Here is a 27,945-nt window from a genome sequence, read left to right as displayed (position 1 = left end):
ATTACTAATGTTCACTGTTGCCTACAATTCCCTCTTTCCTGCTGACTGTCCTCTCCCACCATACTATTTGTTGCGTATTCTGTATTGTTCTTTCATCCTCTTTTCGCTCCTCTCCTCCCAATTGATATTTCCTCAAGCCGGCTGCTCCCTCCCTCATGTCCTCTGTCTCCCTCATTCCCATGTTGCCTCCCTCCCTCATGTCCTCTGCCTCCCTCATTCCCATGTTGCCTCCCTCCCTCATGTCCTCTGTCTCCCTCATTCCCATGTTGCCCCCCTCCCTCATGTCCTCTGTCTCCCTCATTCCCATGTTGCCTCCCTCATTCCCATGTTGCCTCCCTCCCTCATGTCCTCTGTCTCCCTCATTCCCATGTTGCCCCCCTCCCTCATGTCCTCTGTCTCCCTCATTCCCATGTTGCCTCCTTCCCTCACTTCCTCTGTCTCCCTCATTCCCATGTTGCCTCCCTCCCTCATGTCCTCTGCCTCCCTCATTCCCATGTTGCCTCCCTCCCCCATGTCCTCTGTCTCCCTCATTCCCATGTTGCCCCCCTCCCTCATGTCCTCTGTCTCCCTCATTCCCATGTTGCCTCCCTCCCTCATGTCCTCTGTCTCCCTCATTCCCATGTTGCCTCCCTCCCTCATGTCCTCTGCCTCCCTCATTCCCATGTTGCCTCCTTCCCTCATGTCCTCTGTCTCCCTCATTCCCATGTTGCCTCCCTCATTCCCATGTTGCCTCCTTCCCTCATGTCCTCTGTCTCCCCCAGTCCCATGTTGCCTCCCTCATTCCCATGTTGCCTCCTTCCCTCACTTCCTCTGTCTCCCTCATTCCCATGTTGCCTCCCTCCCCTACTTTTCCCCAACTCCTTTCCTGTTTTTTTCCTGCCACCCCTTCTCTCTGATGCGTTCCTCCAAAACCTAGCTGACATGCCCTAATAAAACTAAAGTAATGTTCAAAGGGTTGGTAACTTTATGATCATACAGCTCTCCGAGCATAAGGCCACCTCTGTGGTCGGTCTAGTGGTAGAGCGTCCGCCCGGAGAGCGGAAGGTCAGGGGTTCGATCTCCGGCCTCGTCGTACCAATAGACGTTAAAAGATTGCCAAAATACTTGTCGTTATCCTGCCTGGCGCTCGCTCACACAAACACACACGCGCGCGGGCGCGTCGCTATATAAGTGCAATAATCTTGGCCGCGACGTTAAACCCCAAATCAGTCTACCTCACCTTTGAGCATACATTGCATTGCGTATGGAATTATGCGCTTCACAACGGGGCTATTATTATTGTAGCGGCCCGGACCCGAAGTTCTGATAAACCTTGACGTCTGGATGTAACTGAGTCAAAACACTTCTTTTCAATGAATAATTAGTTTTTATTCATGTGGGTATAACAATGCCTTATATGGACACAACAGTGATTCCAAATAAGTAGATCCTGAGTTTTAAGGTTTATTTGTAAGGACCAGTGTCAGGGTAAAACAATTATTGCCTGTAACTGTAATGGTAGTTTACTGATATATATATATATATATATATATATATATATATATATATATATATATATATATGCAGTCTATTTATAGAAATGATTACGTAAGGACAAGGGGAACTTTTGGGCTGATTTATCTGCCCTTTGATTGAAACCTGTAGACTGCCAAAGTCAGAATGACCCAGTATGAATCTCATCGTATTTATAGGTGTGAGAAAATGGTCACATATCTGTTTGTGACCAATCAAATTACGAGAAATAACGTATCTTTACGTCCTTATTCCTTTGAGGGATCTACTTTCACAATACGTTAAAAGATGGTACTTCTTGTTACCCTGTCTGGCGCTCGGCATTAAGGGGCTAAAACAAGGACTGGTCGCCTCGGAGTCAGTATACTGTATCTGAGTGGGGTATTTATGTTGAACTGCGGCATGGTATCTCAGTGTGCTAGCACTATAAAACGGCAACAGTGCAGACTAGTACAAGCAGCCACACACATACACACGTGCATGCACGTCGCTATATTAGTGCGATAATCTTGGACGCGACGTTACATCCCATTTCACCTGACCTCACCTTACATTATTTAGTCGCCGCATGTATTTACGTTTTAGTCGTGGATTTTACGACCTTTCAGAAACATTTACATAAGGTGTTGAACGTTTCCTTTTTAACTTGCACGTGTCAATGCATGAAGTATTTCCATATTTTGTTTGTTTGTTGTTTAACGCCGCACTTCAACAACATTTCAGCTATATGACGGCGGTCTGTTAATAATCGAGTCTGGACCAGACATTCCAGTGACTGACATCGTGAGCATCGATCCATGCATTTGGTATACGATGACATACATCAACCAAGTCATCGAGACAGTCCCGTTAGTCGCCTCTTACGACAAGTATTTACATATGTAGATCTACACTGGTGTACATTCTTACTCTTACCACGTACGCATGTGGTATTAAAAAAACTAGCACGCCTTATGTGTTGTCAAATTGAAATATCTGCTTTTGTAAAAACAACAAACATCCGAGTTGTTAACGATCTCTGTTTATGTCGAAATGATTCACAATATATGCTGGTTAGTGGAAACTAGGTGGCAGAATGTTTTTGAAGACATGCCCAGAGAGGGTTGGAAAGGCTTGTGGTAACTGAAGAACATATGTGTCACGGGACTGCAGGGTTAGTACTCGTCACCCTCATCCTCCTCTGCATCTTGGGAGTCGACGCCAACCTCCTCGTAGTCCTTCTCCAGAGCAGCCAAGTCCTCACGGGCCTCGGAGAACTCTCCCTCCTCCATACCCTCACCCACGTACCAGTGGACGAAGGCACGCTTGGCGTACATCAGGTCGAACTTGTGGTCAAGACGAGCCCAGGCCTCGGCGATAGCTGTGGTGTTGCTCAACATGCAGACGGCTCTCTGGACCTTGGCCAGGTCACCACCGGGGACAACAGTTGGTGGTTGGTAGTTGATGCCGACCTTGAAACCAGTGGGACACCAGTCGACGAACTGGATGGTTCTCTTGGTCTTGATGGTTGCAATGGCAGCGTTGACGTCCTTCGGGACAACATCACCTCGGAAAAGCAGACAACAGGCCATGTATTTGCCGTGACGGGGATCGCATTTCACCATCTGGTTGGCGGGCTCGAAACAAGCGTTCGTAATTTCAGAAACAGTAAGTTGTTCGTGGTAGGCTTTCTCGGCGGAGATAACTGGTGCATAGGTAGCCAGAGGGAAGTGGATACGAGGGTAGGGCACCAAGTTGGTCTGGAACTCCGTCAGATCCACGTTCAGGGCACCGTCAAATCGGAGCGAGGCAGTGATGGAGCTGACGATCTGACCAATGAGTCGGTTCAGGTTGGTGTACGTTGGACGTTCAATGTCAAGGTTGCGGCGGCAGATGTCGTAGATGGCCTCGTTGTCGACCATGAAGGCGCAGTCGGAGTGCTCCAGGGTGGTGTGAGTGGTCAGGATGGAGTTGTAGGGTTCCACGACAGCAGTAGAGATCTGGGGAGCTGGATAGATAGAAAATTCCAGTTTGGACTTCTTTCCGTAATCAACACTCAGACGCTCCATTAGCAGTGAACTGAAGCCGGAGCCAGTGCCGCCACCGAAGCTGTGGAAAATGAGGAAGCCCTGGAGTCCAGTGCACTGGTCAGCTAGCTTCCTTATTCTGTCCAGAACTGAATCAATCAGCTCCTTGCCAACTGTGTAGTGGCCACGGGCGTAGTTGTTGGCGGCGTCCTCCTTGCCGGTGATCAGCTGCTCGGGGTGGAACAGCTGGCGGTAGGTACCGGAACGGACCTCATCTGTGATATAAATTGATATGATTAAGATGAGAGCCTAATAATATAATTTTCAATTTCTGACGATCTTTGGATAGGGACATCGTTTGTAGCGTCAATCAAATATTGTTGTTTTAAGCCACCGTCAGCACTTTTCCAGATGGCCTGTAAATAACCCAATCTGGGCCAGACTAACAAGTGGTTGATATTATGTGCCATGTTCCAATAGGTCGGGGTATGACTGCATGCACTTTTCAGCAAACGTTCAACTACGTGACGAGGACCTGACCCGGATAATACAGTGATAGAATGAGCAATGACCCGGTCAGAATGACACACGGTAAACAAATTGTCACAAGTTGTAACAATCCGATCCTTACTGTAGTCGGCTCTTATAACAAGAACTGTAGACTTATTCTGGCCTGGGGTTTACGTGGTGTTACTTTCACCACCACAAATCTAACGAACTTATAAAGGTTTTCCTGATGTCAATTTTATGTCAAGAATATTAAGTTCAGGATCATAGAAGAATATTAGCCTCTTTTAGATGCGGTGATCTACCATTGCATATTGAAACCGGACGATACACCAAGCCCCCCCCCCCCCCCCCCCTATAACCCTAACCCCTTAGCTGAAAGAATATGTAAATAGTGTATTGTATTCTAAAGTCCCTCAACCCCCCCCCCCCCCCCCCCCCCACACACACACACACACACCCCAACACGCTGATGTTGAGGATGAATGGCATGTCTTAATCGAATGTAATGATGATTTTATTTATTTACAAGCTTTTATTTTAAACTTTTATGATGCCATAATTTTTTCACCATGACCGCTTGTGCATGTGACACAAAAATAACCATTTCTCTCCCTTCTAACTTACCGACAACGGTGGGTTCGAGGTCAACGAAGACGGCCCTGGGGACGTGTTTCCCTGCTCCAGTCTCGCTGAAGAAGGTGTTGAAAGAGTCGTCCCCACCCCCGATGGTCTTGTCTGAGGGCATCTGACCATCAGGCTGGATGCCGTGCTCCAGACAATACAACTCCCAGCATGCATTGCCCATCTGGACTCCGGCCTGGCCGACGTGGATGGAGATACATTCCCTCTGTAAACAAGAAACTTTCAGTTGAACAACAAACAAAAAACCAGAATCCATTCCTAGAATAAAATATGAACACACAATGCCATTTAGAAATTGGTCAAAAGTAACACGTTTATATGTGTTATATTTGGGATAAAACGTTTTTAGTAAAGTGCAGATACGAGTACTTTCTAGTACTTTGGGGGGTTGTGTCCAATCCGGGATTCGAACCCATACAAGAATAAAATAGTTTCTTCATTTCGTCCAAGATCAAATACTTCTATATTCAGTATTCAAAGTTTACTTCAATTCCTTTTCTCCGTTGCCATAGCAAAATTATAGGATACATGTTATTTTAACTCGCAATCACGGAAAGCTCTGAGATACCTTGTACTTAGTCTCTGAAAACAATTGAGCGCAAACACATAATACCAGCCTTTGATTAAGCGACAGGGTAGATAAACTACATTAATTTTGTGAAACACAATGGAATACCTGCTTTGTCTGATCTGTTGCATTATGTTCTGACAATAATAGTATCATCGATCTGCGAGGTTGCCTGTTGATAGGGAAGCACCGAGCGACATGTCCGTTATGATCGTGGTGACTCAGACTTCCCCTTTGGCTGAGAGTAATGGGTGGGCGATGGCACAGTAAATGTGTGATTCTGCCAAAGGCAGGGGCAGTGGGGGAGTCTAGTGGTTAAAGGATTTTCTCGTCACGCCGATGACTCGGGTTCGATTCCCAACATTGGTACAGTGTGTCATTTCCTGTGTCCCTCGACTAAAAGCGGCGGAAAACAATACTCACTCACTCAGTCACTTGGACATTTGTTCCACACGGGATGTATCCGATATTGCGTGATTGTCGCGAATATTTACCAAAGTCTGCCAAACACCATTATTACGGTATCGTATTTCTTATCACTGTTATTTCTGCGATCTAGTGAGTGGAGTGTCTGCCCGGAGAGTTGATGGTCGGTAGTTCGATCCCCTGGCCGCATCACAACAAAAGAGGTTAAGAGATGGTACTTGCTGTTACCCTGCCTGGCGCTCGGCCAGTTATACAACAAACCGGCTCTGAGACAGTACACTGTGTCTGAGTGAGGCCTCCATGTTACAGTGAGGCAGGGTATCTCAGTGGACTAGCACTATAACACAAGCATACTCGTAAAAGCAGACACATGCACGCACGCACGTACACACACGCGCGCGCGTACACACATGCGATGTCTTTAGAAGCAAATACCTAAACTTTTTCCCTTGACTTGAATTATATCAATGTTATATTTTCCTTGTTTTGATGAATATGGAACTTATATGCTTTCTACAGCTACATACATGTATATAGTCTTTATCATTATAATCATTATTCTATGTAAATATCACAGTTACTATAATTACTAGTGCTTTTGATAGTATACACAAGCTAAGACCACCATTACAACATCAGTGACCACATCCTTTTATCAAATGTTTTATTCCCGCCAAGTACATTTTGACTATGAGAGATGAGATAACTTGCCAAGTTTAACTAAAAATAGATCACTGGACGGTTTGCGAAAGTGTGACGGATGACACTCGCACGGGTGGCTGTGTGCAGTAACCCCTCCCTTAACCTGACCTTACTGGCTGGATGCAGTTCGCGAGGAGTGGTGTAACATTTGTACAGTATGAGGTGCAAATACTGTACATGGTAAGGTAACACTGTTGCGTCTAAATTTGGCAATAAGCCCACGGAGATGTGCAGCCTTGAAATGTCAGCCGTGTAATTACACATGGTTGACCTTTCACCCTGTCTGTAGGTCGTGTGGAAACACTAACCTCACCGTCATGTCACAACACTATTTACTTCATGTTGACGAATGTTGTTTTCAGAACTACACTCAAATAACCTGGCCATAATTTGAATGGTCATGATCCCTCAATCTAGTTAACCAACGAAACGACTTTACGTTCTAATAGAATAACTAAGCTGACACTGAAACTGACAATACTGCTCTCTCGAACTGATGTGTAAGTAGGCTGCCTTTTCTAGGAATACAGAGCCGCAGAACAATAATAAATATTGTCCTTCCCGTTTTATGCAACGAAGCCTGACTGCTTCAAGGCCCCGGGTTTTACACGTGCGTTGTTGGCATAGTTTGGGTTCCGCGCACCGCATGTTCAGGGATGCGTGACACGTTCATGACTAAGTACATCCTCAATATATGACGCTGTATAGAATATTCTGAAACCTGTCCAACTTGCCTGGCTCCGGGAAACAAATTGGTTACGCATGGATTGACGTTAGCCCGGGACAGCTACACCCTGAACACGTTAGAATTACAATTATTTGAAATTTATAACAATGAAACGCTATGGGTTAGTTCCGGAATAGCTGACGGTTGGAAACAATGTTGTCGATAAGGACAGATGTCGCGCTGCAAGGAATGGGTGATATTAACGAGATATATCTATAAACAGTTAAAGGGCGACGTAGTTTAGTCATGGCGTCAGTCGGACTACAGACTATAGACAATACATTATAGGCATGTTAAGTAAAAACATGTTACTCATTTAAAATAGTTTATTAAATAAGGCGACTTGCGTATTTAACTACACGAAGAAAGGAACATCAAAATCACACCAGTATCACGATCTAAAAAATGCCTGAAATGTTGGGAAAAGTGTTCGTCTTTGAGCATCAACATTAGTTGCGGGCAAGCCCTCGAGATCTTAGACGGTCCTTGACAATCCTAACTCCAAACCACGACGAGAAGAAATGACAATGTCCTTTGTATGCGGAATTTGTTCCGGTCATATAAGGTTCTACGACGCGGTTGTTTCAGGATGTCTTCCTATAGGGTGATTGTCGGCACACCGTGTAATAATGTCATGTGATGAGCTACATCTGCCGTCACGGCTGGACAACGCCGGGAGGATTGTAGCATGTGAGGAATGTGGTCAGCAAACATCAAACAAGGGCTCGGCAGTTGCGGTTTAAGAAAACACCTCAGTATGCATAACTGTCACAGCTGCTGAAACGTGAATACTTCCAAAGGCAATATCAAATATACGTTGTGGAAGTTGAAACACGAAACGTGAACGTACAGAATAAACTTCCAAGAAAAATGATAAAAACACGAAATATATTGTTTCAAACACTCCTTATCCACCTGAACAGGGCACATCTTTACTAAATATCCAACTCACGTTAGTCCCGTGTGTGTGTGTGTGTGTGTGTGTGTGTGTGTGTGTGTGTGTATATATATATATATATATATATATATATATATATATATATACAAAAATGAGGTAAATGTTCACTCGGTGTACATGTAATATAATAAAATAATAAAGTCCACGTTAGTCCATCATCTTCTTAATATCTGATATAAAGAAGATGATGGACTAACGTGGACTTTATTATTTTATTATATATATATATATATATATATATATATATATATATATATATATATATATATATATATATATATATACAGTTCTGCAGCATCACATCATCTGTTGTCATACACTATGAGTCACCTAATCAGACACCTACATATATACATGTTTCTCTATACAACCCAATGTCGAGGACAGACGGGAGATAGTTAACATTCCATAACGAGGTACGTAGCTACACAGCAGATGCCTCGGCCATCACAATAGAAATGAGTTTGTTAATTTTGTGGACAGCATGGGTTCGACAGTGATCTTGATAGCTACGTGAATTGTTACTGGTGTTTTTTAATGGTACAACTTGCAAGTATATGGAATCTGTAATCTGTTATGATTGTCACAAAATGGCAGAAATCTCATTTGAGCCATATAGATGTGACGTGTGGCCTCCGTGGCCCCAGTTCGGCCACAGGGCGCTGATGATTCATGCATATGTACTGGATTAATGTTCAGTCGACATTTAATGTTAATCTCACAATAGAGATCTCTAGCCAGACACATATTTACAGGAGTTATTTGCATCTCAGCCGGAATAATCTATTTCTGCAAGTTCCAAAATCAATTTATGCTACATAACCTAATAACTTCAACTCAACGCAAACAAATGACATTCGGCATAACCATAGCTCATGTAAGTGCTAACGAGTGTTTGCATGGACTAAACTATTTTATTATCTATTATCATTAAAAAATATCTATAAAACTAACGTACTGTCTTCAATCCAGTGTCAAAAGAATCAATATCCCATTGCCTAGACCATAATAAACAGGGTCAAGCAGACGACAGGATTAAGAAGCAGACGATAAAACTGCCACATTATGGGATGCTGCTTGGAAAATATTGTTGTAAATGTTAGATATGAATGAACAGTACTTACCATGTTGGTTTGAGTATGTTGGAGATGTTGAGAAGGCGTTAACGTTGTTTATGAGGACGAGCAGTCCAGGCGACTCACGTAGACAGTAATGGATCTGTGGTGAGAGCGAGGTTGATCTGGTGGTGGCGTGAGAGATGCCTCGGTATTTATACTGCTAGTTCCCGGCGGCACACCTACCGTGGTTAAAGACACAGCCGTGTGGACACGGTCGAAGAAGGTTTTCCGAACCACTGCTGTGAGTTTCCAATTTTAAACTGTAAAAATTAAAAAGCAAATAATGCCAGCTGTTTGAAAAATGCTCTCGTGAAAAAAATTTTTCGTTAGACTTTGAAGTTCAGTCAGTAAGGCGTTCGCAACAAGACCCGGGTTCGATTCCCTACTTGGGTTGATGTGCAACGATTGCTGGGAAATAGATAAAGCGGCGTAAGGTCCAACAATTCTCTACGTAGCTCTGCTTAATGTATCGAAAGTTAAATCCAGTCTAACTATCTCTACCTGTCTCCTTATTCAAATTCAATAGATAATAAATATTAATCGCCGTTTTTGCTTACGATGTAACATTTTCCCGTCTAATGAATCAATGATAATAACTGTAAAGGAGTGTTTACGATTCAGTTCCTTCAGAATATCGATTTTATCACTTTCCAGGACATGTTTTTTACTAATGTTAAACATCGGGTATCAAAATGTATAGTATTATTTTTGAACGGATGATGCACAATCAATATGCATGCATAACATATAATCATGTTGCGTCTGTGGACTGTGCCCTTGTCTTGATACAGACCGCCTCCGTGGTCTAGTGGATAGAGCGTCTGTTCGGAGAGGTCGTGGGTTCGGTCCCCGACTGCGTTATACCCAAATACGTTAAAAGATCTTCTTACCCTGCCTGGAGCACGGCATTGAGAAGCTAAACACAAGGTCTGGGCGGCTCTGAGTCAGTATACTGTATCTGAGTGGGGTAGTCATGCTATACTGTGGCATGGTGCCTCAGCGGGCTAACACTATAAAATCCAGGCTCAATCACACTAGGGCGCGCGCGCGTGTGCATGCACGTCGATGTATTAGTGAAATAATCTTGAACGCGAAGTTAAACCCCATTCCACCCACAACCTGGTCTAGATACAAGTCACGCTTCTCATATGTCGAAATGTTTTTTTAAAAAACTGTGTATGCTTACGAGACGAAACTTAAATTGGAATTCAGTTTCATGCGATTCAAGGAGGTCTTTTCTGGGGTTGAATGCAAAACATGTATAGAGAATATATTATTACAGCTTTTTTAATTAAACATAGAATAATCTTTATGATTTGCATATAACTTGCAAATGAAATTGTGGGTTTTTTCGATTACTTTACAAGCTGCCTGAAGGCTGCAGGCCTCAAAGTTGCGACTAAAATGGTCGCCAATGCGACCTAAATTTCAATTTGTCTACTGTCTAAAATTCAGAGGTAGCAAAATGACTACCTTGAAATATATCTTGTGGCGACTAAATTCTATTGCTACACATATGTAGACACAAAAATAAACATGTCTGCTACTAATTGTACTCGCAAATAATTCCTCCTAAAGTCAACAATCAACCGAAATGCATAAATAGTGATGTAATTAGTATTTTATTTTAGTTGATAGTTTATTGGATAAGCAAGGATATAGCAATATAATCTGGTAACATAAATTGCATCATTGTTTGAGTCACAAATAACAAAACTCAAGTAGTTTCCACTAATATACAATTCCAAGACTAATGCTATGACTTGTACATGAAATAGTTATTTGATGAAAGATCATTTCAAATGCCTTTGGCTAGCTACATTATTGACTTGATTTCTTGATTTGACCACTTGCTACCTGGAAAAAAATACTTGTAGCCATATGGCTACTTGGTAAAAATTTAAACTTTGAGGCCTGTGAAGGTATGGTGGATTCGATCAACGTTGTCACGTCATGCCATATGTACAGACAGAGATGTCTGAAAGGTACTGAGCCTGACGACGCATAGCACACCCTGGACTGTTTGCATGTATTATGTACAACGCTATCCAAGCTTACAGGCCGCATTAGAACCACATACACAGCCAGGCAGCAGAGTTTCTGCAGACAGCAAGTGACTGTTCTCTGATGATGAAAACAGGTAAAATTGGCTACGGCGCTTTCTTCACGTATCACCAACTGAAAGGGCTCCTTCAACAGCCATCCATGCGGATAGGCTGCCAAATTTAGTGGTTTCTTTGTCACCTTTAAGAGGTGCGGAGCGGAGTTCAAGAGGGGGTAAAGAGAGCTTCGAACATCATCCAGCTGAAGGTCAGACAGACCTTCATCTGCCAATTCATTCATCAATGTTAGCCATTACATTTCCTGTACGCTGTTCTGCACTGTCCACCACTGTCAAGTACCATTGAACAATACATGTACTGACAAGATACTGACGGGGATCACTGTGAGTTTAATGGTCGTGTAAACCGAGTAAGAGGTCGTTTGCCAGTTGGGGCCAACATTCCAGTGATTACTGCAGTCATTTATATGAGCTGCATTCGACATTACAGATCGGATCCGTGCAATATATATACTCTCAGCCATTGCTGAAACTGCAGCCATTGTGCTCAGCAAAACACACCTCAGTCGCCATTCAACAAACTATTCTGTCCGGGATGAGTTATGAACCAAGCAACGTCTGTCGCCAAAGGAGACTGTACATGTATATCGATGAGTGCGTTGACGGATGTAGCACCCTGCAATGTTCTATATGACGACGTCCGGGAAACAGTATATGACGACGTCCGGGAAACAGTGGACTCCGGGCAAACCTGTGACTGATAGCATGAACAACGACACACGCCATGCGCACAACTAGCCATGTCCTGACCACCCAACCGATACTGATTGATCTGACAGTAGTCATGAGATAGCGAGGTTGTGGTCTGAATCCCCGGGATGTGAGTGTAGGACGTGCAATCAAACAAGGCTCTAAAGCAAATGACTCTGACGGTGTGTACTTCCGTATACGCCATGTTTCACCTGATGTTACTGTAACGGCAACGCTTGCCTTGCCTCAGTCAATGATATGGGGCCTGAATATGTCATCAGTTGTAACAAAAGAAATTGCAGAGCGCATTTGCTGCGAAACTGCTGTACTGCACTTCCGTTAACTAAAGACACGTGTTCTCTTTGACACGTCCGTGTCCGTACTAAATAACAACATGTCACAGTCATCATGTTATCAGATATAATACGATGCTTATTTCACGTTTAGAAATTCATATTCTACGACATATCTATTACAAACCAATTACGATTAACACAGTATTGAATTATACATAAATGTTAATCATCTGCTAATGCTTTGGTTTTGAGTGTCAGGGATTCTACCCTGATTCCGTTCCACAGACGATAATGAATATAGAATAGTGAGTATAACATATAAACTGGTGTTCTGCCAACAACTGACTCAGTCAGGGTAAGCATTGTCCGACATGCTTGTTCACAGATTGACTGACTTGCAATGATTGCATGCTGAGCCGTATCACGATCTGGTTATCCGATGTACATTGACAGTACTAAACACGTAACGGTAACAATATAACAATAAGAATTGACAACAACATGCTTTTGCGTTTGTGGAGATATATAAGTAAAAAGCAGCTTGCACACCGCTTTTACGTTGATACCTCCTTAAAAGTAAAAAAGGGAGAAGTCAAATCTTAAATATTCTAACTTGGAAAGGTCTTCGTCTAAAACAGAACGTCCAACACACCATGTCGGCGCCACGCCTCCATCCCCATCCCCCAAAGACCCACACAAAAACATCTTAACGACAACAATAGACAAACAAACAGAAAAGAAATAATAATAATAATAATCAAAACCGAGGTCACAACAAAACGCAGTATTAAAATCCTAATAGATTTAAAATATCAAACAGATAATCTGGATACGTTCGATACTGCTTAACACGTGACACTTTAGCTTTAACGATTCCATGCATCTTAATCTCGTCAAGTTGGTGTTCCCGTCTTCTCAAACCTGATTTCCATGTTTGTACTTGGAGGAGAACACACGAGGCCTGGGGGGAGCCGCGGGAAGGGTTGACGCCTGGATACAGGTAGGTATATTTGAGTAGATGACTCACGATCGCACGTACCTGTGGTATGTCAGACCTACTCGCCGGAAGACGGGAAGGAAGTATCGCACAGCAGCGACTGAGGCCGAAAAGGGAAATGTCGCCTAATACGGTCACTGCCACATTGGACAGGAGGAACACATGGTGTGTGAGCTGGGTGGGGATGCTTGGAAATCAGTACTTTTTCACAAAACACAGAAATACTTAGTTGATATGTATCTTCTGTCAAACAGAATATCCAGTGACCTGCAAAGTTATATCATTATGAATGATGCATGATCATACTCTAAAAACCAATGTTTCAATGAGCGTCTCACTCACTCACTCACTCACTCACTCACTCACTCACTCACTCACTCGCTAAAATATTATTCCATGATAGCCATTTAGTGACACATCAATGCGCAACGACTTTTACAGCTGTAATGTTAGAGATGCAATATCAAAATTCATGAAAAGATATCAGTTAAAATGGACATGCTCATATTAATCTTTTACACATGTCATTTTCTCTTACTTGATATTAAGAGGATAATGTGTTACCGGTAAACATGTTTGATAACTTTCATGACTATTTTTCCCCATCCTTGATATTTTTGCAGTTCTAGTGGATCAACAAGGACCAATAGGAGGAATACCACAGCATATTTCACTGTTTAGATTGTCCCACAAACAAAAGCTACCTGGACGGACGTTGGGATGTAAACATTTGAAAAGCGTGGGCGAGTTTGGTTTAACGTTGCTTTTAAACAGTATTTCAGTGATAACATAAACAGAAGTTAAAAGTGGTAAGAAAACCTGAAGTGGTGCCGGTCTTAGTGGTTTACCATTTTGGTGAAATGCTGACAGACCAAGGATCATATTCGAGTCAGCCTGGTATTTGAACCCACGAACAGCGTATCCTTGCAGGACTGGGGAAGCAACTCCATTTACAGCTTCTTGGACCCGTGGGCTATACGCCCGAAGTGATGATAGGTCTTAGATGTTCACTATGTTTACACTTCGAAAGTGGGATTCGAACCAACGAACCTTGGTTTGCGGCACGGCTCAGAGACACAACTCTGCACAACAAACTGCGGACCTCATTTGAGAAGAGTGTTGTTCCTTGTTCAGACCAAATGCAATCCTTCGTACATCATGATGATACAACGAATAACAATGAAATCCAAGGAACAGAGTAATGGTTGTTTATTTCACCCGCATCAGGGATTGTCAACATGGTTTGAATGGAATGGTAAAGAATGAGACAAAGAAAAGAAACTGTTCAACATTTGCTGGTAGAAATGTATCTAAAGTACATTAAATTAGCATAGGTAATACACTTCTAAAAAAACAGATTCCCTTCCTTCGTTCCCAGATGCCCCTTGTCCTCTAAATTAGTATGTCCTCAGTACCCCAGAATTCCCATGTCCCAAGTACCCCAGATTCCCATGTCCTTTGTACCCCAGAATCCCCTTGTCCCCAGGACGCCGGATTCCCCTTGTCATTACACCAGATTTCCCTTTCCCCAGTACCCCAGATTCCCCTTGTCCTCAGTACCCCAGAATTCCCTTGTCCTCAGTACCCCGGATTCCCCTTGTCCTCCGTACCCCAGAATCCCCTTGTCCCCAGGACGCCGGATTCCCCGTGTCATTACACTAGATTCCCCTTGTCCTCACTACCCCAGAACCCTTTGTCCCCAGTACCCCAGATTCCCGTGTCCCCAGTACCCCAGATTCCCGTGTCCCCAGTACCCCAGATTCCCGTGTCCCCAGTACCCCAGATTCCCGTGTCCTCAGTACCCAAGATATCCCGTGTCATTACACCAGATTCCCCTTGTTCTCATTCCCCATGTCCCCAATACCCCAGTTTTGCTGTGTCCCCAGTACCCAAAAGTCCCCTCGTCCTCAGTACCCCAGATTCCCCCTGTCCGTACCCCAAAATCCCCTTGTCCCCAGGACCCCGGAATCCCCCTGTCCTCAGTACCCCGGATTCCCCTTGTCATTACACCAGATTCCCCCTGTCCTCAGTACCCCGGATTCCCCTTGTCCCCAGTACCCCAGATTCCCCGTGTCCCCAGTACCCCGGATTCCCCTTGTCCCCAGTACCCCAGATTCCCCTTGTCCTCAGTACCCCGGATTCCCCTTGTCCTCAGTACCCCGGATTCCCCTTGTCCTCTGTATTCCGGATTCCCCTTGTCCTCAGTACCCCGGATTCCCCGTGTCATTACACCAGATTCCCCTTGTCCTCAGTACCCCGGATTCCCCTTGTCTCCAGTACCCCAGATTCCCCGTGTCAGTACCCCAGATTCCCCGTGTCCTCTGTACCCAAGATTCCCCTTATCCCCAGGACCCCAGAATCTCCCTGTCAGTACTCCGGATTCCCCTTGTCCTCAGTACCGCAGATTCCCCTTGTCCTCAGTACCCCCGGATTCCCCGTGTCATTACACCAGATTCCCCTTGTCCTCAGTACCCCAGAATCCTGTGTCCCCAGTACCCAATACCCCAGATTTGCCGTGTCCCCAGTACCCCAGTATCCCAAAGTCCCCTCGTCCTCAGTACCCCAGATTCCCCCTGTCCGTACCCCAGAATCCCCTTGTCCCCAGGACCCCAGAATCCCCAGTACCCCAGTATCCCAAAGTCCCCTCGTCCTCAGTACCCCAGATTCCCCCTGTCCGTACCCCAGAATCCCCCTGTCCCCAGATTCCCGTGTCCCCAGTACCCCAGATTCCCGTGTCCTCAGTACCCAAGATATCCCGTGTCATTACACCAGATTCCCCATGTTCTCATTCCCCATGTCCCCAATACCCCAGTGTTGCTGTGTCCCCAGTACCCCAGTACCCAAAAGTCCCCTCGTCCTCAGTACCCCAGATTCCCCCTGTCCGTACCCCAGAATCCCCTTGTCCCCAGGACCCCAGAATCCCCCTGTCCTCAGTACCCCGGATTCCCCTTGTCAGTACCCCAGATTCCCCTTGTCCCCAGTACCCCATATTCCCCGTGTCCCCAGTACCCCAGATTCCCCGTGTCCTCAGTACCCCAGATTCCCGTGTCCCCAGTACCCCAGATTCCCGTGTCCCCAGTACCCCAGATTCCCGTGTCCCCAGTACCCCAGATTTCCGTGTCCTCAGTACCCAAGATATCCCGTGTCATTACACCAGATTCCCCATGTTCTCATTCCCCATGTCCCCAATACCCCAGATTTGCCGTGTCCCCAGTACCCCAGTATCCCAAAGTCCCCTCGTCCTCAGTACCCCAGATTCCCCCTGTCCGTACCCCAGAATCCCCTTGTCCCCAGGACCCCGGAATCCCCCTGTCCTCAGTACCCCGGATTCCCCTTGTCCTCAGTACCCAAGATTCCCCATATCCCCAGGACCCCAGAATCCCCCTGTCCTCGGTACCCCGGATTCCCCTTGTCCTCAGTACCCCCGATTCCCCTTGTCCCCAGTACCCCAGATTCCCCGTGTCAGTACCCCGGATTCCCCATGTCCCCAGTACCCCAGATTCCCGTGTCCCCAGTACCCAAGATATCCCGTGTCATTACACCAGATTCCCCATGTTCTCATTCCCCATGTCCCCAATACCCCAGATTTGCCGTGTCCCCAGTACCCCAGTATCCCAAAGTCCCCTCGTCCTCAGTACCCCAGATTTCCGTATTCATTAGCCCAGATTCCCCGTGTCCTCAGTACCCCAGATTCACCATGTCCTCAATACTCCAGATTCTCCTCGTCCTCGTCCTCGTCGAAACTCCCTACTCCAACCTCCTCGTAGTCCTTCTCCAGGGCTGCCAAGTCTTCACGGGCCTCGGAGAACTCTCCCTCCTCCATACCCTCACCCACGTACCAATGGACGAAGGCACGCTTGGCGTACATCAGGTCGAACTTGTGGTCAAGACGAGCCCAGGTTTCAGCGATCGCTGTTGTATTAGCCAGCATGCAGACGGCTCTCTGGACCTTGGCCAGATCACCACCGGGTACAATGGTTGGTGGTTGGTAGTTGATGCCGACCTTGAACCCAGCGGGACACCAGTCGACGAACTGGATGGTTCTTTTGGTCTTAAGAACGCTAATTGCAGTATTAACGTCTTTGGGAACGACATCACCACGATATAACATGCAACATGCCATGTACTTTCCGTGACGGGGATCACATTTCACCATCTGATTGGAGGGTTCGAAACATGCATTGGTGATTTCAGCTACGGTCATTTGTTCATGGTAAGCTTTCTCAGCCGAGAGGACAGGTGCATAGTTAGCCAGAGGGAAGTGGATACGTGGGTAGGGCACCAAGTTGGTCTGGAACTCGGTCAGATCAACATTCAAAGATCCATCAAAGCGGAGAGAGGCAGTGATGGAGCTGACGATCTGACCAATCAGTCGGTTGAGATTTGTGTACGTTGGACGTGATATATCCAAATTCTTGCGGCACAAGTCATAGATAGCCTCATTATCAACCATAAAGGCAACGTCAGTGTGCTCTAGGGTAGTGTGGGTTGTCAGGATAGAGTTGTAAGGCTCCACGACGGCAGTAGAGATCTGGGGAGCTGGATAGATCGCAAACTCTAGCTTTGACTTCTTGCCGTAGTCGACACTGAGACGCTCCATTAACAGAGAGTTGAAGCCAGATCCAGTTCCACCGCCAAAGCTGTGGAAGACGAGGAAGCCCTGAAGGCCTTTACACTGTTCGGCCAGCTTCTGGATCTTCTCCAGGACAAGGTCAATCATCTCTTTGCCGATGGTGTAGTGACCACGGGCGTAGTTGTTTGCGGCGTCCTCCTTGCCGGTGATCAGCTGGTTTGGATGGAACAACTGACGGTAGGTGCCGGTACGGACCTCATCTGTGAGAACAACATAAGAATAGGAGTGGGAACAATGACCTCTAGTTTCATGATATTGTAATTGCTTCGTAATTAGAAATGGTAAAAAACTGACATATATTTTTTTTATGAATTCGTTAAAACAAGTATAAAATACCAATACATCTTATCCAATTAAGTGCGCCACCCACCAATCACAGTAGGTTCGAGGTCGACGAAGACGGCCCTGGGGACGTGTTTCCCTGCTCCAGTCTCGCTGAAGAAAGTGTTGAAGGAGTCGTCTCCGTAACCAATCGTCTTGTCTGAGGGCATCTGACCATCAGGCTGGATGCCGTGCTCCAGGCAATACAACTCCCAGCATGCATTGCCCATCTGGACTCCGGCCTGGCCGACGTGGATGGAGATACATTCCCTCTGAAGATAAGATGAAATGTCATGATAGCATGATGCGTGGAACCATGAAATGTTTTGGAGAATTTATTTGAAAACAGCACTGCTGTTGTTTGTATTTATGCCTAAACTATGAGTATAAATCCACAGTATTAGTGTTTTTCATTCCCGATTTTCGTACTAAAACAGTTTGAATGTCAAGGGTAGTTGACATTTGACGATTACCGAATCTATTCCGACTAATGGCGAATTCGTGCAAGATTGCTTGTAAAGTGTTGACATATAAATGTTTGGCTGGAAACAAATTTGCAATATGACATTATGTAAAACCCTATTTTTTCTGGTTTTATATTCGGTCACGTCTATCTGGTAGTAGATGATACACCGTCCATTGTGAATGTTGCATTATCCACGGTGAATACTGATCGATATTCCTGAATAGCTCAACCGCTAGCAGTCGTCAATATTTACCAATTCCAAAACCATGCCGTTATGATTTTAGAAATGTTTGTATCTTGCCGTAGATGCATTTGTACAAAAACCTTTTATATCCCGAACATGAAATTGAAATTCATTAAACAGTTACATGAACAGACAGTCATCGTTAGTGTTTGTTTTATTTGTTTATTGATCAGAAGGTGTTACTAACAAACAGTTGACCCATGTATGTAGATATCGTTCCTACGATAAGGTATGGATCACATTTACTGATGTCGTGTATTCCGACCCAGTGTTAACTGTTACGTGTCATAGCTGCCATGACATACGAGTCGGGAATTCGCTCTGAGTACGACCCTTGGTCTACCAGCACCATACTAGTCACTTTTGACTTTCCAATTTATTAAAAAGAAAAAGAAAAGGACGCGCCGTGATAGAATTTATATATTGTTGAAAGCATCGATGAACCGATCACGCTTACAGATCATTGCTTGTGATTTAGGGCAGTTTGCACCCAATAAATTGTTTCAAGTTGTCACACGTGTTTGTTAAATATTCCGCTTCCAGTCATATTGCTCACAAAGGAATGCTTCATGGGCAGAGGAAGCGATATAGAAGCAAAAACTGATACCACAGAGCCAAGTGATTATTTAACATAACACTGACAATCAGCCTAGATCTTGTTCAAGCATCACAGATCACGCATCGATGTAAAACTCTCTCTCCGTCGTCCCTCAATGGCGTATGATCGATATATCGTAAACGACCTATCAATATTTCCCAATTACCTTCATATAGGCTTCCATATTAGGAAGTGATGATGTTATCATTATTCCAGGGTGTGGGGAGTGTTGGTGCAGCGGCAAAGCAAACAGAAACCTTCAGAGACTATTGTCAGGTGATGGTCATGAACGCAGAGATACTGCTTGTGTGTGTTTCGTCCACACGAAGCAAGTGGATTTAGTTACTGTGGTTTAATCACTTCATTTGTATACCTACAGATTCCATGTATTTATGTTGCTATCACAGCTGCTACTATCGACATTTACTTCGATCTCAGCCTCACTGGGGTTGCCGGTCGTCTTGTAAACTATTCAACATATTTTTGCTGATAATACAGCTGTGTTTTAATCGATGTAAATGAATGCCTATTATACCTCTTCTAAAACCTCTAAAATTCAGTCTCTTTAGACCACTTCCAAAACCACGATCATTCACTGTGGTAGCAACCACTTCTAAAGCCACGCCTATTAACTGCGTGTAAGAAACAGCTTCTAAAGCCACGCCTAGTCACTGTATGAAAGAAACCATTTTTAAAGCCACGCCTATTTACTGTGTGTAAGAAACCACTTCTAAAGCCACGCCTAGTTACTGTGTGTAAGAAACCAATTCTAAAGCCACGCTTATTTACTGTGTGTTAGCAACCACTTCTAAAGCCACGCCTATTCACTGTGTGTTAGCAACCAATTCTAAAGCCACGCCTATTTACTGTGTGTTAGCAACCAATTCTAAAGCCACGCCTATTCACTGTGTGTTAGCAACCAATTCTAAAGCCTCGCCTATTCACTGTGTGTTAGCAACCAATTCTAAAGCCACGCCTATTTACTGTATATAAGAAACTACTTCTAAAGCCACGCCTATTCACTATGTGTAAGAAACCACTTCTAACCTATTCACTGTGTGTTAGCCACTACTTCTAAAGCCACCGCTATTTACTGTGTGTTAGCCACTACTTCTAAAGCCACCGCTATTTACTGTGTGTTACCAACTGCTTCTAAAACCAGGCCTATTCACTGTGTGTAAGCATCCACTTCAAAAGCTACGCCTATTCAGTGTGTGTAAGCAACTGCTTCTAAAGCCACGCCTGTTCTCTATGTGTTGGCAGCCACTGCTAAAGCCACGCCTATATACTGTGTGTAAGTAACTGCTTCTACAGCCACGCCTATTCACTGTGTTTTTTACAACCACTTCTAAAGCCTATTCACTGTGTGTAAGCATCCACTTCAAAAGCTACGCCTATTCAGTGTGTGTAAGCAACTGCTTCTAAAGCCACGCCTGTTCTCTATGTGTTGGCAGCCACTGCTAAAGCCACGCCTATATACTGTGTGTAAGTAACTGCTTCTAAAGCCACGCCTATTCACTGTGTTTTTTACAACCACTTCTAAAGCTATGCCTATTCACTGCGTGTAAGAAACAACTTCTAAAGCCACCGCTTTTCACTGTGTGTAAGCAACTGCTTCTAAATCCACGCCTATTCACTGTGTGTTAGCAACCACTTCTAAAACCATGCCTATTCACTGTTTGTTAGAGACATCTTCTAAAGCCACGCCTATTCACTGTGTGTAAGCAAATGCTTCTAAAGCCACGCCTATTCACTGTTTGTTAGCAACCACTGCTAAAGCCACATCAAATAACTGGATGTAAGCAACCACTTCCAAAGCCATGCCTATTCACTGTTTGTTAGAGACTTCTTCTAAGCCACGCCTATTCACTGTGTGTAAGCAACTGCTTCTAAAGCGACGCCTATTCACTGTTTGTTAGCAACTGCTTCTAAAGCCACGCCTATTCACTGTTTGTTAACAACCACTTCTAAAGCCATGCCTTTTCACTGTGTGTTAGCAACCACTGCTAAAGCCACATCAAATAACTGGATGTAAGCAACCACTTCCAAAGCCATGCCTATTCACTGTTTGTTAGAGACTTCTAAAGCCACGCCTATTCACTGTGTGTAAGCAACTGCTTCTAAAGCGACGCCTATTCACTGTTTGTTAGCAACTGCTTCTAAAGCCACGCCTATTCACTGTGTGTTAGCAACTACTTCTAAAGCCACGCCTATTCACTGTGTGTAAGCAAATGCTTCTGAAGCCACGCCTATTCACTGTCTGTTAACAACCACTTCTAAAGCCATGCCTTTTCACTGTGTGTTAGCAACCACTGCTAAAGCCACATCAAATCACTGGATGTAAGCAACCACTTCTAAAGCCACGCCTATTCACTGTGTGTTAGCAACTACTTCTAAAGCCACGCCCATTTACTGTGTGTAAGCAAATGCTTCTAAAGCCATGTTTATTCACTGTTTGTTAGAGACTTCTTCTAAAGCCACGCCTATTCACTGTGTGTATAAGCCATGCCTATTCACTGTTTGTTAACAACCACTGCTAAAGCCATGCCTATTCACTGTGTGTTAGCAACCACTGCTAAAGCCGCGCCTATTCACTTTGTGTTAGCAACCACTGCTAAAGCCACGCCTATTCACTATGTATTAACAACCACTGCTAAAGCCACGCCTAGTCATTGTGTGTTAGCAACCACTGCTAAAGCCACGCCTATTCCCTGTTTGTTAGCAACCACTTCTTAAGCCACGCCTATTCACTGTGTGTTAGCAACCACTGCTAAAGCCACATCAAATCACTGCCTGTAAGCAACCACTTCCAAAGCCACGCCTATTCACTGTGTGTGAGCAACCACTTCTAAAGTCCTGCCCATTCACTGTGTGTGAACAACCACTTCCAAAACCACGCTTATTCAATGTATGTTTGCAACCGCGTCATAAGTCATGTCTATTCACTGTGGTGTGTCAGCAACCGCTTCTAAAGCCAAGCACATACACTGGCGTGTGTAAGCACTCACTACTAAAGCTACGCCTATTCACTAATACGTGTAAGCAACCACTTCTTAAGCCACGCCTATTTACGGCGTGTTTGCAACCATTCCCAAAGTCACGTCCATTCACTGTGTGTTAGCAACATCTTCTGAAGCACCCTCTTTCAAGGTCTCCTTCAATGACAATACAGTTGCAGCCACAATAAAGACACGCCTATATAAATTAACATGTAGGACAAGATGATAAAGATGATCATCGTCTTTATTACATTTGTAACATCCATAGTATGTTTTTTAAAATAATTTTACTGTTTTGTTGCATATATCAACATGTTACAGAGAAACAAATAGGGGGAGAATAAGTCTTCAGCAGCCCGTGTTTGCCGTAAAAGGCGACTAACGGGATCGGGTGGTCAGGCTCGCTGACTTGGTTGATACATGTCATCGATCCCAATTGTGTTGATCGATGCTCATGATATGAATCACTGGATTGTCTGGACCAGACTCGATTACATACATCCTGCCGTCATATAGCTGGAATATTGCTGGCGTTAAACAACAAACAAACAAACAAATAACAACCACCCCCGGATAGTATGGAGTAACATTGATCTCAGTACTGCTGCATCCTGCTCTGTTGCCATACTAAACATATCCAACTCTTTTGCCATATAACATATGCCACTTAAGATCTTACACTGCATGAACCAACACGTTTTGAACCAACTGCAACACAGCGATCAACACGGGCAAAGAAAGGTTTTAGAAGCACTGTTTCTACCAGCTGGTTGTACATTGCAGCAACATTCATTCATCTTCATATCCACTATTATGTGACTAGCCAGCATATACTATGATACAGGCGACACATATCCGTCAAATGTATTCCAGGCTTGTCTCAAATGTTTCACTTAAACACGAGAGTCCCCTGGAAGGATGAAGATGGTCGCCACCTGCCGTCGTCACCAGGAACTTGATCTGCTCAGTCATTGTTTATTCATCAAAGTCAGATAAGGTACAGGTACTGTATATATTCATGTAGTGCCGGTACAAATTGTATGAAGACGGGAATGAAACATCCTGCTTCAATAGATTCTACACGGCGGAGACCTCGTGACACAGCGACCAGGAAGAGCTATCAGCTGTTATGACAGCTGTCATACGGCGCCATTAAGCATACGCGACTATAAACGTTAATCAAAATAATTGTTATCTTATATAATCCATGCTGATTAAAAAAAGATAAGTATTCGTTATTTAATTTCCTTGTATTTCGAAGTTCTTAATTTCGATTGCATTCCCCATTAATACGATTTCATTGGAACTATTTTCCTCTCAAATACGCCTTACAATATGCTTTATGTGTGCAGAAAGTTTGCAGGAACCATTATGCATTCACACATGTTAAGAAAACGTTTGATACTTACCATTTTGCTAAGTCCAAAAGTAACACAAAGTTACGTGTAGTGTGGTTGCCGCAATGACTGAGAATGATCACACTTCACTGACGTGCCGGTATGTTATACTTTTGCGTAGCAACGCCACTATTTTCACATGTCACCCTAACGACTAAATAGCACTCTTGGTGCATCATTGTCAGTCAGATATGTCTTTAGCAGGACACCACGTTGTCATAGAAACGGGAATTTACTGGTAACCAATGACAACCAATAACATCAATAATTCCGTACAGTCACTGCACTTGTGTAAACATCCCCATTAATTTCCAATCCAGAGCCCAATGGAAACACACACGTCTGATTGCTCCTGTAGCAGACACGGAGAGGGGGGGGGGGGGGTGTCTATTGTTGATGGTGTGGATTTCTGTTGTTGGCGAAAAGTGACAGTGATAACTGTGCCAGTGTAACAAATCACGTGAGTTCAATAATAGATAAAGTATGACAACTCCAATTGTTGTGAATCCCACTATGGACAGAACAACGGTGTATGATGAGAGAGCTCTATGTAAATCTTCTGATCAAATAACCCAGCGCTCAGATGTGACTAGTACTGTCTTTTCTTATGCGTTACTATACTGTGTTACGAATTATTTCTAAATTGATAAGTTTCTAGTGATTGAGTGATAAGGGTGTTGGCACTTCTAGCTCATCACAGTAGGAGGAACAAAGTATTTTGCTGTAGAAATTGTGTCTATGTGGGTGTACTAAGTAACGTTGTATTTTAAACAGTTTGCTGACCGTCCTCCCCTGGTGCAGTACAAACAACATGTGATAAACAGATAAGCTGACCGTCCTCCCCTGGTGCAGTACAAACAACATGTGATAAACAGATAAGCTGACCGTCCTCCCCTGGTGCAGTACAAACAACATGTGATAAACAGATAAGCTGACCGTCCTCCCCTGGTGCAGTACAAACAACATGTGATAAACAGATAAGCTGACCGTCCTCCCCTGGTGCAGTACAAACAACATGTGATAAACAGATAAGCTGACCGTCCTCCCCTGGTGCAGTACAAACAACATGTGATAAACAGATAAGCTGACCGTCCTCCCCTGGTGCAGTACAAACAACATGTGATAAACAGATAAGCTGACCGTCCTCCCCTGGTGCAGTACAAACAACATGTGATAAACAGATAAGCTGACCGTCCTCCCCTGGTGCAGTACAAACAACATGTGATAAACAGATAAGCTGACCGTCCTCCCCTGGTGCAGTACAAACAACATGTGATAATCACGGTCAGTATGACAAAAGGCTGAACTATATTTCCAAAATAGCAGTTTGTTTTTCTGACTGTTAAGGAGATATTTTACCTGTGCAAATGCGACAATGTCTACTTTTGCTAAAATCACAACACAAACGACAATACTCCCAGCTAGTATTAGTATTAGGGGTAGCATTAGTAGTAACAGTAGCTGCAGTAGTAGTAGTAGATCTAGTAGAAGCGGTAGTAGTAGCAGTAGTAGTAGGAGGAGGAGGAGGAGGAGCAGTAATAGTAGCAGTAGAAGCAGCGGCAGCAGTAGTAGTAGCAGCAGTGGCAGTATTAGTAGTAGTAGCAGTAACAGTAGCAGCAGTAGTAGTAGCAGCAGCAGCAGTAGTAGTAGCAGTAACAGTAGCAGCAGTAGTAGAAGCAGCAGTAGCGGTAGTAGAAGCCGAAAAAACCGTATTCGTAGTAGCAGAAGCAGTAGTAGCGGTAGTATTAGCAGTAGTGGGAGTAGTAGTAGTAGTAGTAAAAGTAGCAGCAACAGCAGTAGTTTGTTTGTTTGTTGTTTTACGCCGCACTCAACAATATTCAGGCTATATGACGGCGGTCTGTAAATAATCGAACCTGGACCAGACAATCCAGTGATTGAAAACATGAGCAGTAGTAGTTGATATAGTATCAGAAGCAAAAGTTGCAGCAGTAGTAGGGGTTACAGTAGATGTAGGTATAGTAGTAGCAGAAGCAGCAATGATAGTACCAGTAGCCGTGGCAGTAATAATAGTAGTTATATTTGTATTAGTAGGAGGAGCAGTAGTAGTTGGAGTAGCGTCTGTAGGGGTAGTAGCAGTGATAGTAGTGGTGATTGTAGTAGTAGTAGTAGTAGTAGTAGTAGTAGTAGTAGTAGTAGTAGTAGTAGTAGCAGCAGTAATAGTAGTAGTAGTGGTGGTGGCAGCATAGCAGTATCAGCAGTATAATACTACTAATACTAATACTACTACTAATGATGATGATGATGATGATGATGATGATACTACTAATGATAAAGCGACAAAGCCCTTTCCATATCCAATATAAATCTCAACTTAAAGGATTGTCGATAGTACGATTCCGATTATGTCATGAACATGTGTTTATGAATCACTATCCAAAAGTGATGATACCAGGTAGTCGCCAAAAGGTGAGCGTATCCTGCCCCACCGGTGAAGCAAAAGTATTACTAGTAGTAGTAGTAGCAGCAGTAACAGTAGCAGAAGTAGTAGTAACATTACTAGCAGTAGCAACAGCAGTAGTAGCAATAGTAGTAGCTTTAGCCGTAGTAGTAAAGTATTACTGCTGCCATTGTTACAATACCTGTGTTCGAGTATGTTGTTATATAACATGACAATGTGTCAGATGTTGCCCCACCACCCCCCACCCCCCACCCCCTGCTCCATCTGCCACCACCAGGCCCGCGGTATACGTGCATGCCGAGTATATAACTGACATACTCTACTGGCGTTGTAATAACCAGATGTCACAACTGTGGTTTGGATGTCAGTCAATATGCAGTTCAGCATCGTGCAACTTAACCCCGATTCTGTAGGAAGTCTGTCAGTCAGCTATGGTGATGGATGAGCTAGAAATGTTTGAGAAGCGCAGGTTTTTCATAGCAAGAATCTGACGGCGCTACGAGGACATGGTCCTTCATTTATGTCAGACATATACATTTATGTCAGACAACTAATTAAAGAATCCGCTGCCTGTATTCTCTGTCGAGATTCGGCCCGTATGGCCCATGTCCTATGTCCTGTGTCCTATGCCCCGTGTCCTTTGTCCCGTGCGCCTTTGCCTGTGTCTTGTGTCCTTTGTACCGTGCACCTAGGCCCTGTGTCCTTTATACCGTGCACCTTTGTCCTGTGTCTTTTGTACCGTGCACCTTTGTCCTGTGTCCTTTGTACCGTGCACCTTTGTCCTGTGTCTTGTGTCCTTTGAACCGTGCACCCTTGCCCTGTGCCCGTGCCCTTTGTACCGTGCACCTTTGTCCTGTGTCTTTTGTACCGTTCACCTTTGCCCTGTGCCCGTGCCCTTTGTACCGTGCACCTTTGTCCTGTGTCCTTTGTACCGTGCACCCTTGCCCTGTGCCCGTGCCCTTTGTACCGTGCACCTTTGTCCTGTGTCTCTTGTACCGTGCACCTTTGTCCTGTGTCTTTTGTACCGTGCACCTTTGTCCTGTGTCCTTTGTACCGTGCACCTTTGTCCTGTGTCCTTTGTACCGTGCACCTTTGTCCTGTGTCATGTGTCCATTGTACCGTGCACCCCTTGCCCCGTATCCTTTGGACCGTGCACCTCTGTCCTGTGTCTTGTGTCCGTTGAACCGTGCACCTTTGCCCCGTGTCCTGCGTCCTGTGCCATGTGTCCTCCATGTGCTTGTCATGATGACCGGTTGTCAGTTTCGTGTTTGTGAGAGTGTCAAGAGCGTCCTAATGTAACTAATGCAATACCTAAGTAAATTTCATCAACTTTAAAACGGCTTACCACCAATTTGTGCGCAATTGTAATGAAATGTTCAGCACGAGTTCCATGACAATATATTATCTTAAAGAAAACTATCACATAAACCCCGTGTTGAAGATACCGTGACATATCTCTCCCGAAACACATACAAAACATCATATGTGTAAAACCATCAAACCATGACACCAGCAGATATATACAATATATATTTCATCATATACGTTCATGTCTCAGTATAACGCTATTCCGCATCATTTTAGTTTAGTTGTC

General features: G+C 44.3%; 3 protein-coding genes across 3 annotated transcripts; all 3 read right to left on the bottom strand.

Moving 5' to 3' along the window:
- Positions 1 to 2,517: 2,517 nt before the first annotated feature.
- On the bottom strand, positions 2,518 to 4,870 carry LOC139473349 (tubulin alpha-1 chain). Its single transcript, XM_071255877.1, has 2 exons — positions 4,653 to 4,870; positions 2,518 to 3,793 (listed from the first exon to the last, which is right to left on the bottom strand). The coding sequence occupies exons 1-2, from the start codon at positions 4,831 to 4,833 to the stop codon at positions 2,667 to 2,669; spliced, it is 1,308 nt and encodes a 435-aa protein (XP_071111978.1). The 5' UTR covers positions 4,834 to 4,870; the 3' UTR covers positions 2,518 to 2,666.
- An 11,959-nt stretch (positions 4,871 to 16,829) lies between these two features.
- On the bottom strand, positions 16,830 to 24,027 carry LOC139473375 (tubulin alpha-1 chain-like). Its single transcript, XM_071255928.1, has 3 exons — positions 23,945 to 24,027; positions 18,278 to 18,500; positions 16,830 to 18,107 (listed from the first exon to the last, which is right to left on the bottom strand). The coding sequence occupies exons 1-3, from the start codon at positions 23,945 to 23,947 to the stop codon at positions 16,978 to 16,980; spliced, it is 1,356 nt and encodes a 451-aa protein (XP_071112029.1). The 5' UTR covers positions 23,948 to 24,027; the 3' UTR covers positions 16,830 to 16,977.
- A 3,028-nt stretch (positions 24,028 to 27,055) lies between these two features.
- LOC139473322 (variant surface antigen B-like) lies at positions 27,056 to 27,595 on the bottom strand. Its single transcript, XM_071255850.1, has one exon. It carries the CDS (start codon positions 27,593 to 27,595, stop codon positions 27,056 to 27,058), a length of 540 nt encoding a protein of 179 aa, XP_071111951.1.
- Positions 27,596 to 27,945: the final 350 nt, after the last annotated feature.

This window comes from Haliotis cracherodii, unplaced genomic scaffold (genome assembly GCF_022045235.1).
Source record: "Haliotis cracherodii isolate W230 unplaced genomic scaffold, xgHalCrac1.p SCAF_28, whole genome shotgun sequence".
NCBI lineage: Eukaryota > Metazoa > Mollusca > Gastropoda > Lepetellida > Haliotidae > Haliotis > Haliotis cracherodii.
This window is presented reverse-complemented; position numbering and strand designations above follow the sequence as displayed.

Bases quoted from the DNA above. Each gene is read 5' to 3' on its own strand.
- LOC139473349 (XM_071255877.1), bottom strand. From the start codon at position 4,833: ATGGGCAATGCATGCTGGGAGTTGTATTGTCTGGAGCACGGCATCCAG. The intron at 3,794-4,652 runs GTAAGTTAGAAG...TTTATATCACAG, and splicing joins CCTCGAACCCACCGTTGTCG to ATGAGGTCCGTTCCGGTACC.
- LOC139473375 (XM_071255928.1), bottom strand. The intron at 18,108-18,277 runs GTGGGTGGCGCA...TTGTTCTCACAG, and splicing joins CCTCGAACCTACTGTGATTG to ATGAGGTCCGTACCGGCACC.
- LOC139473322 (XM_071255850.1), bottom strand. From the start codon at position 27,595: ATGACAAGCACATGGAGGACACATGGCACAGGACGCAGGACACGGGGC.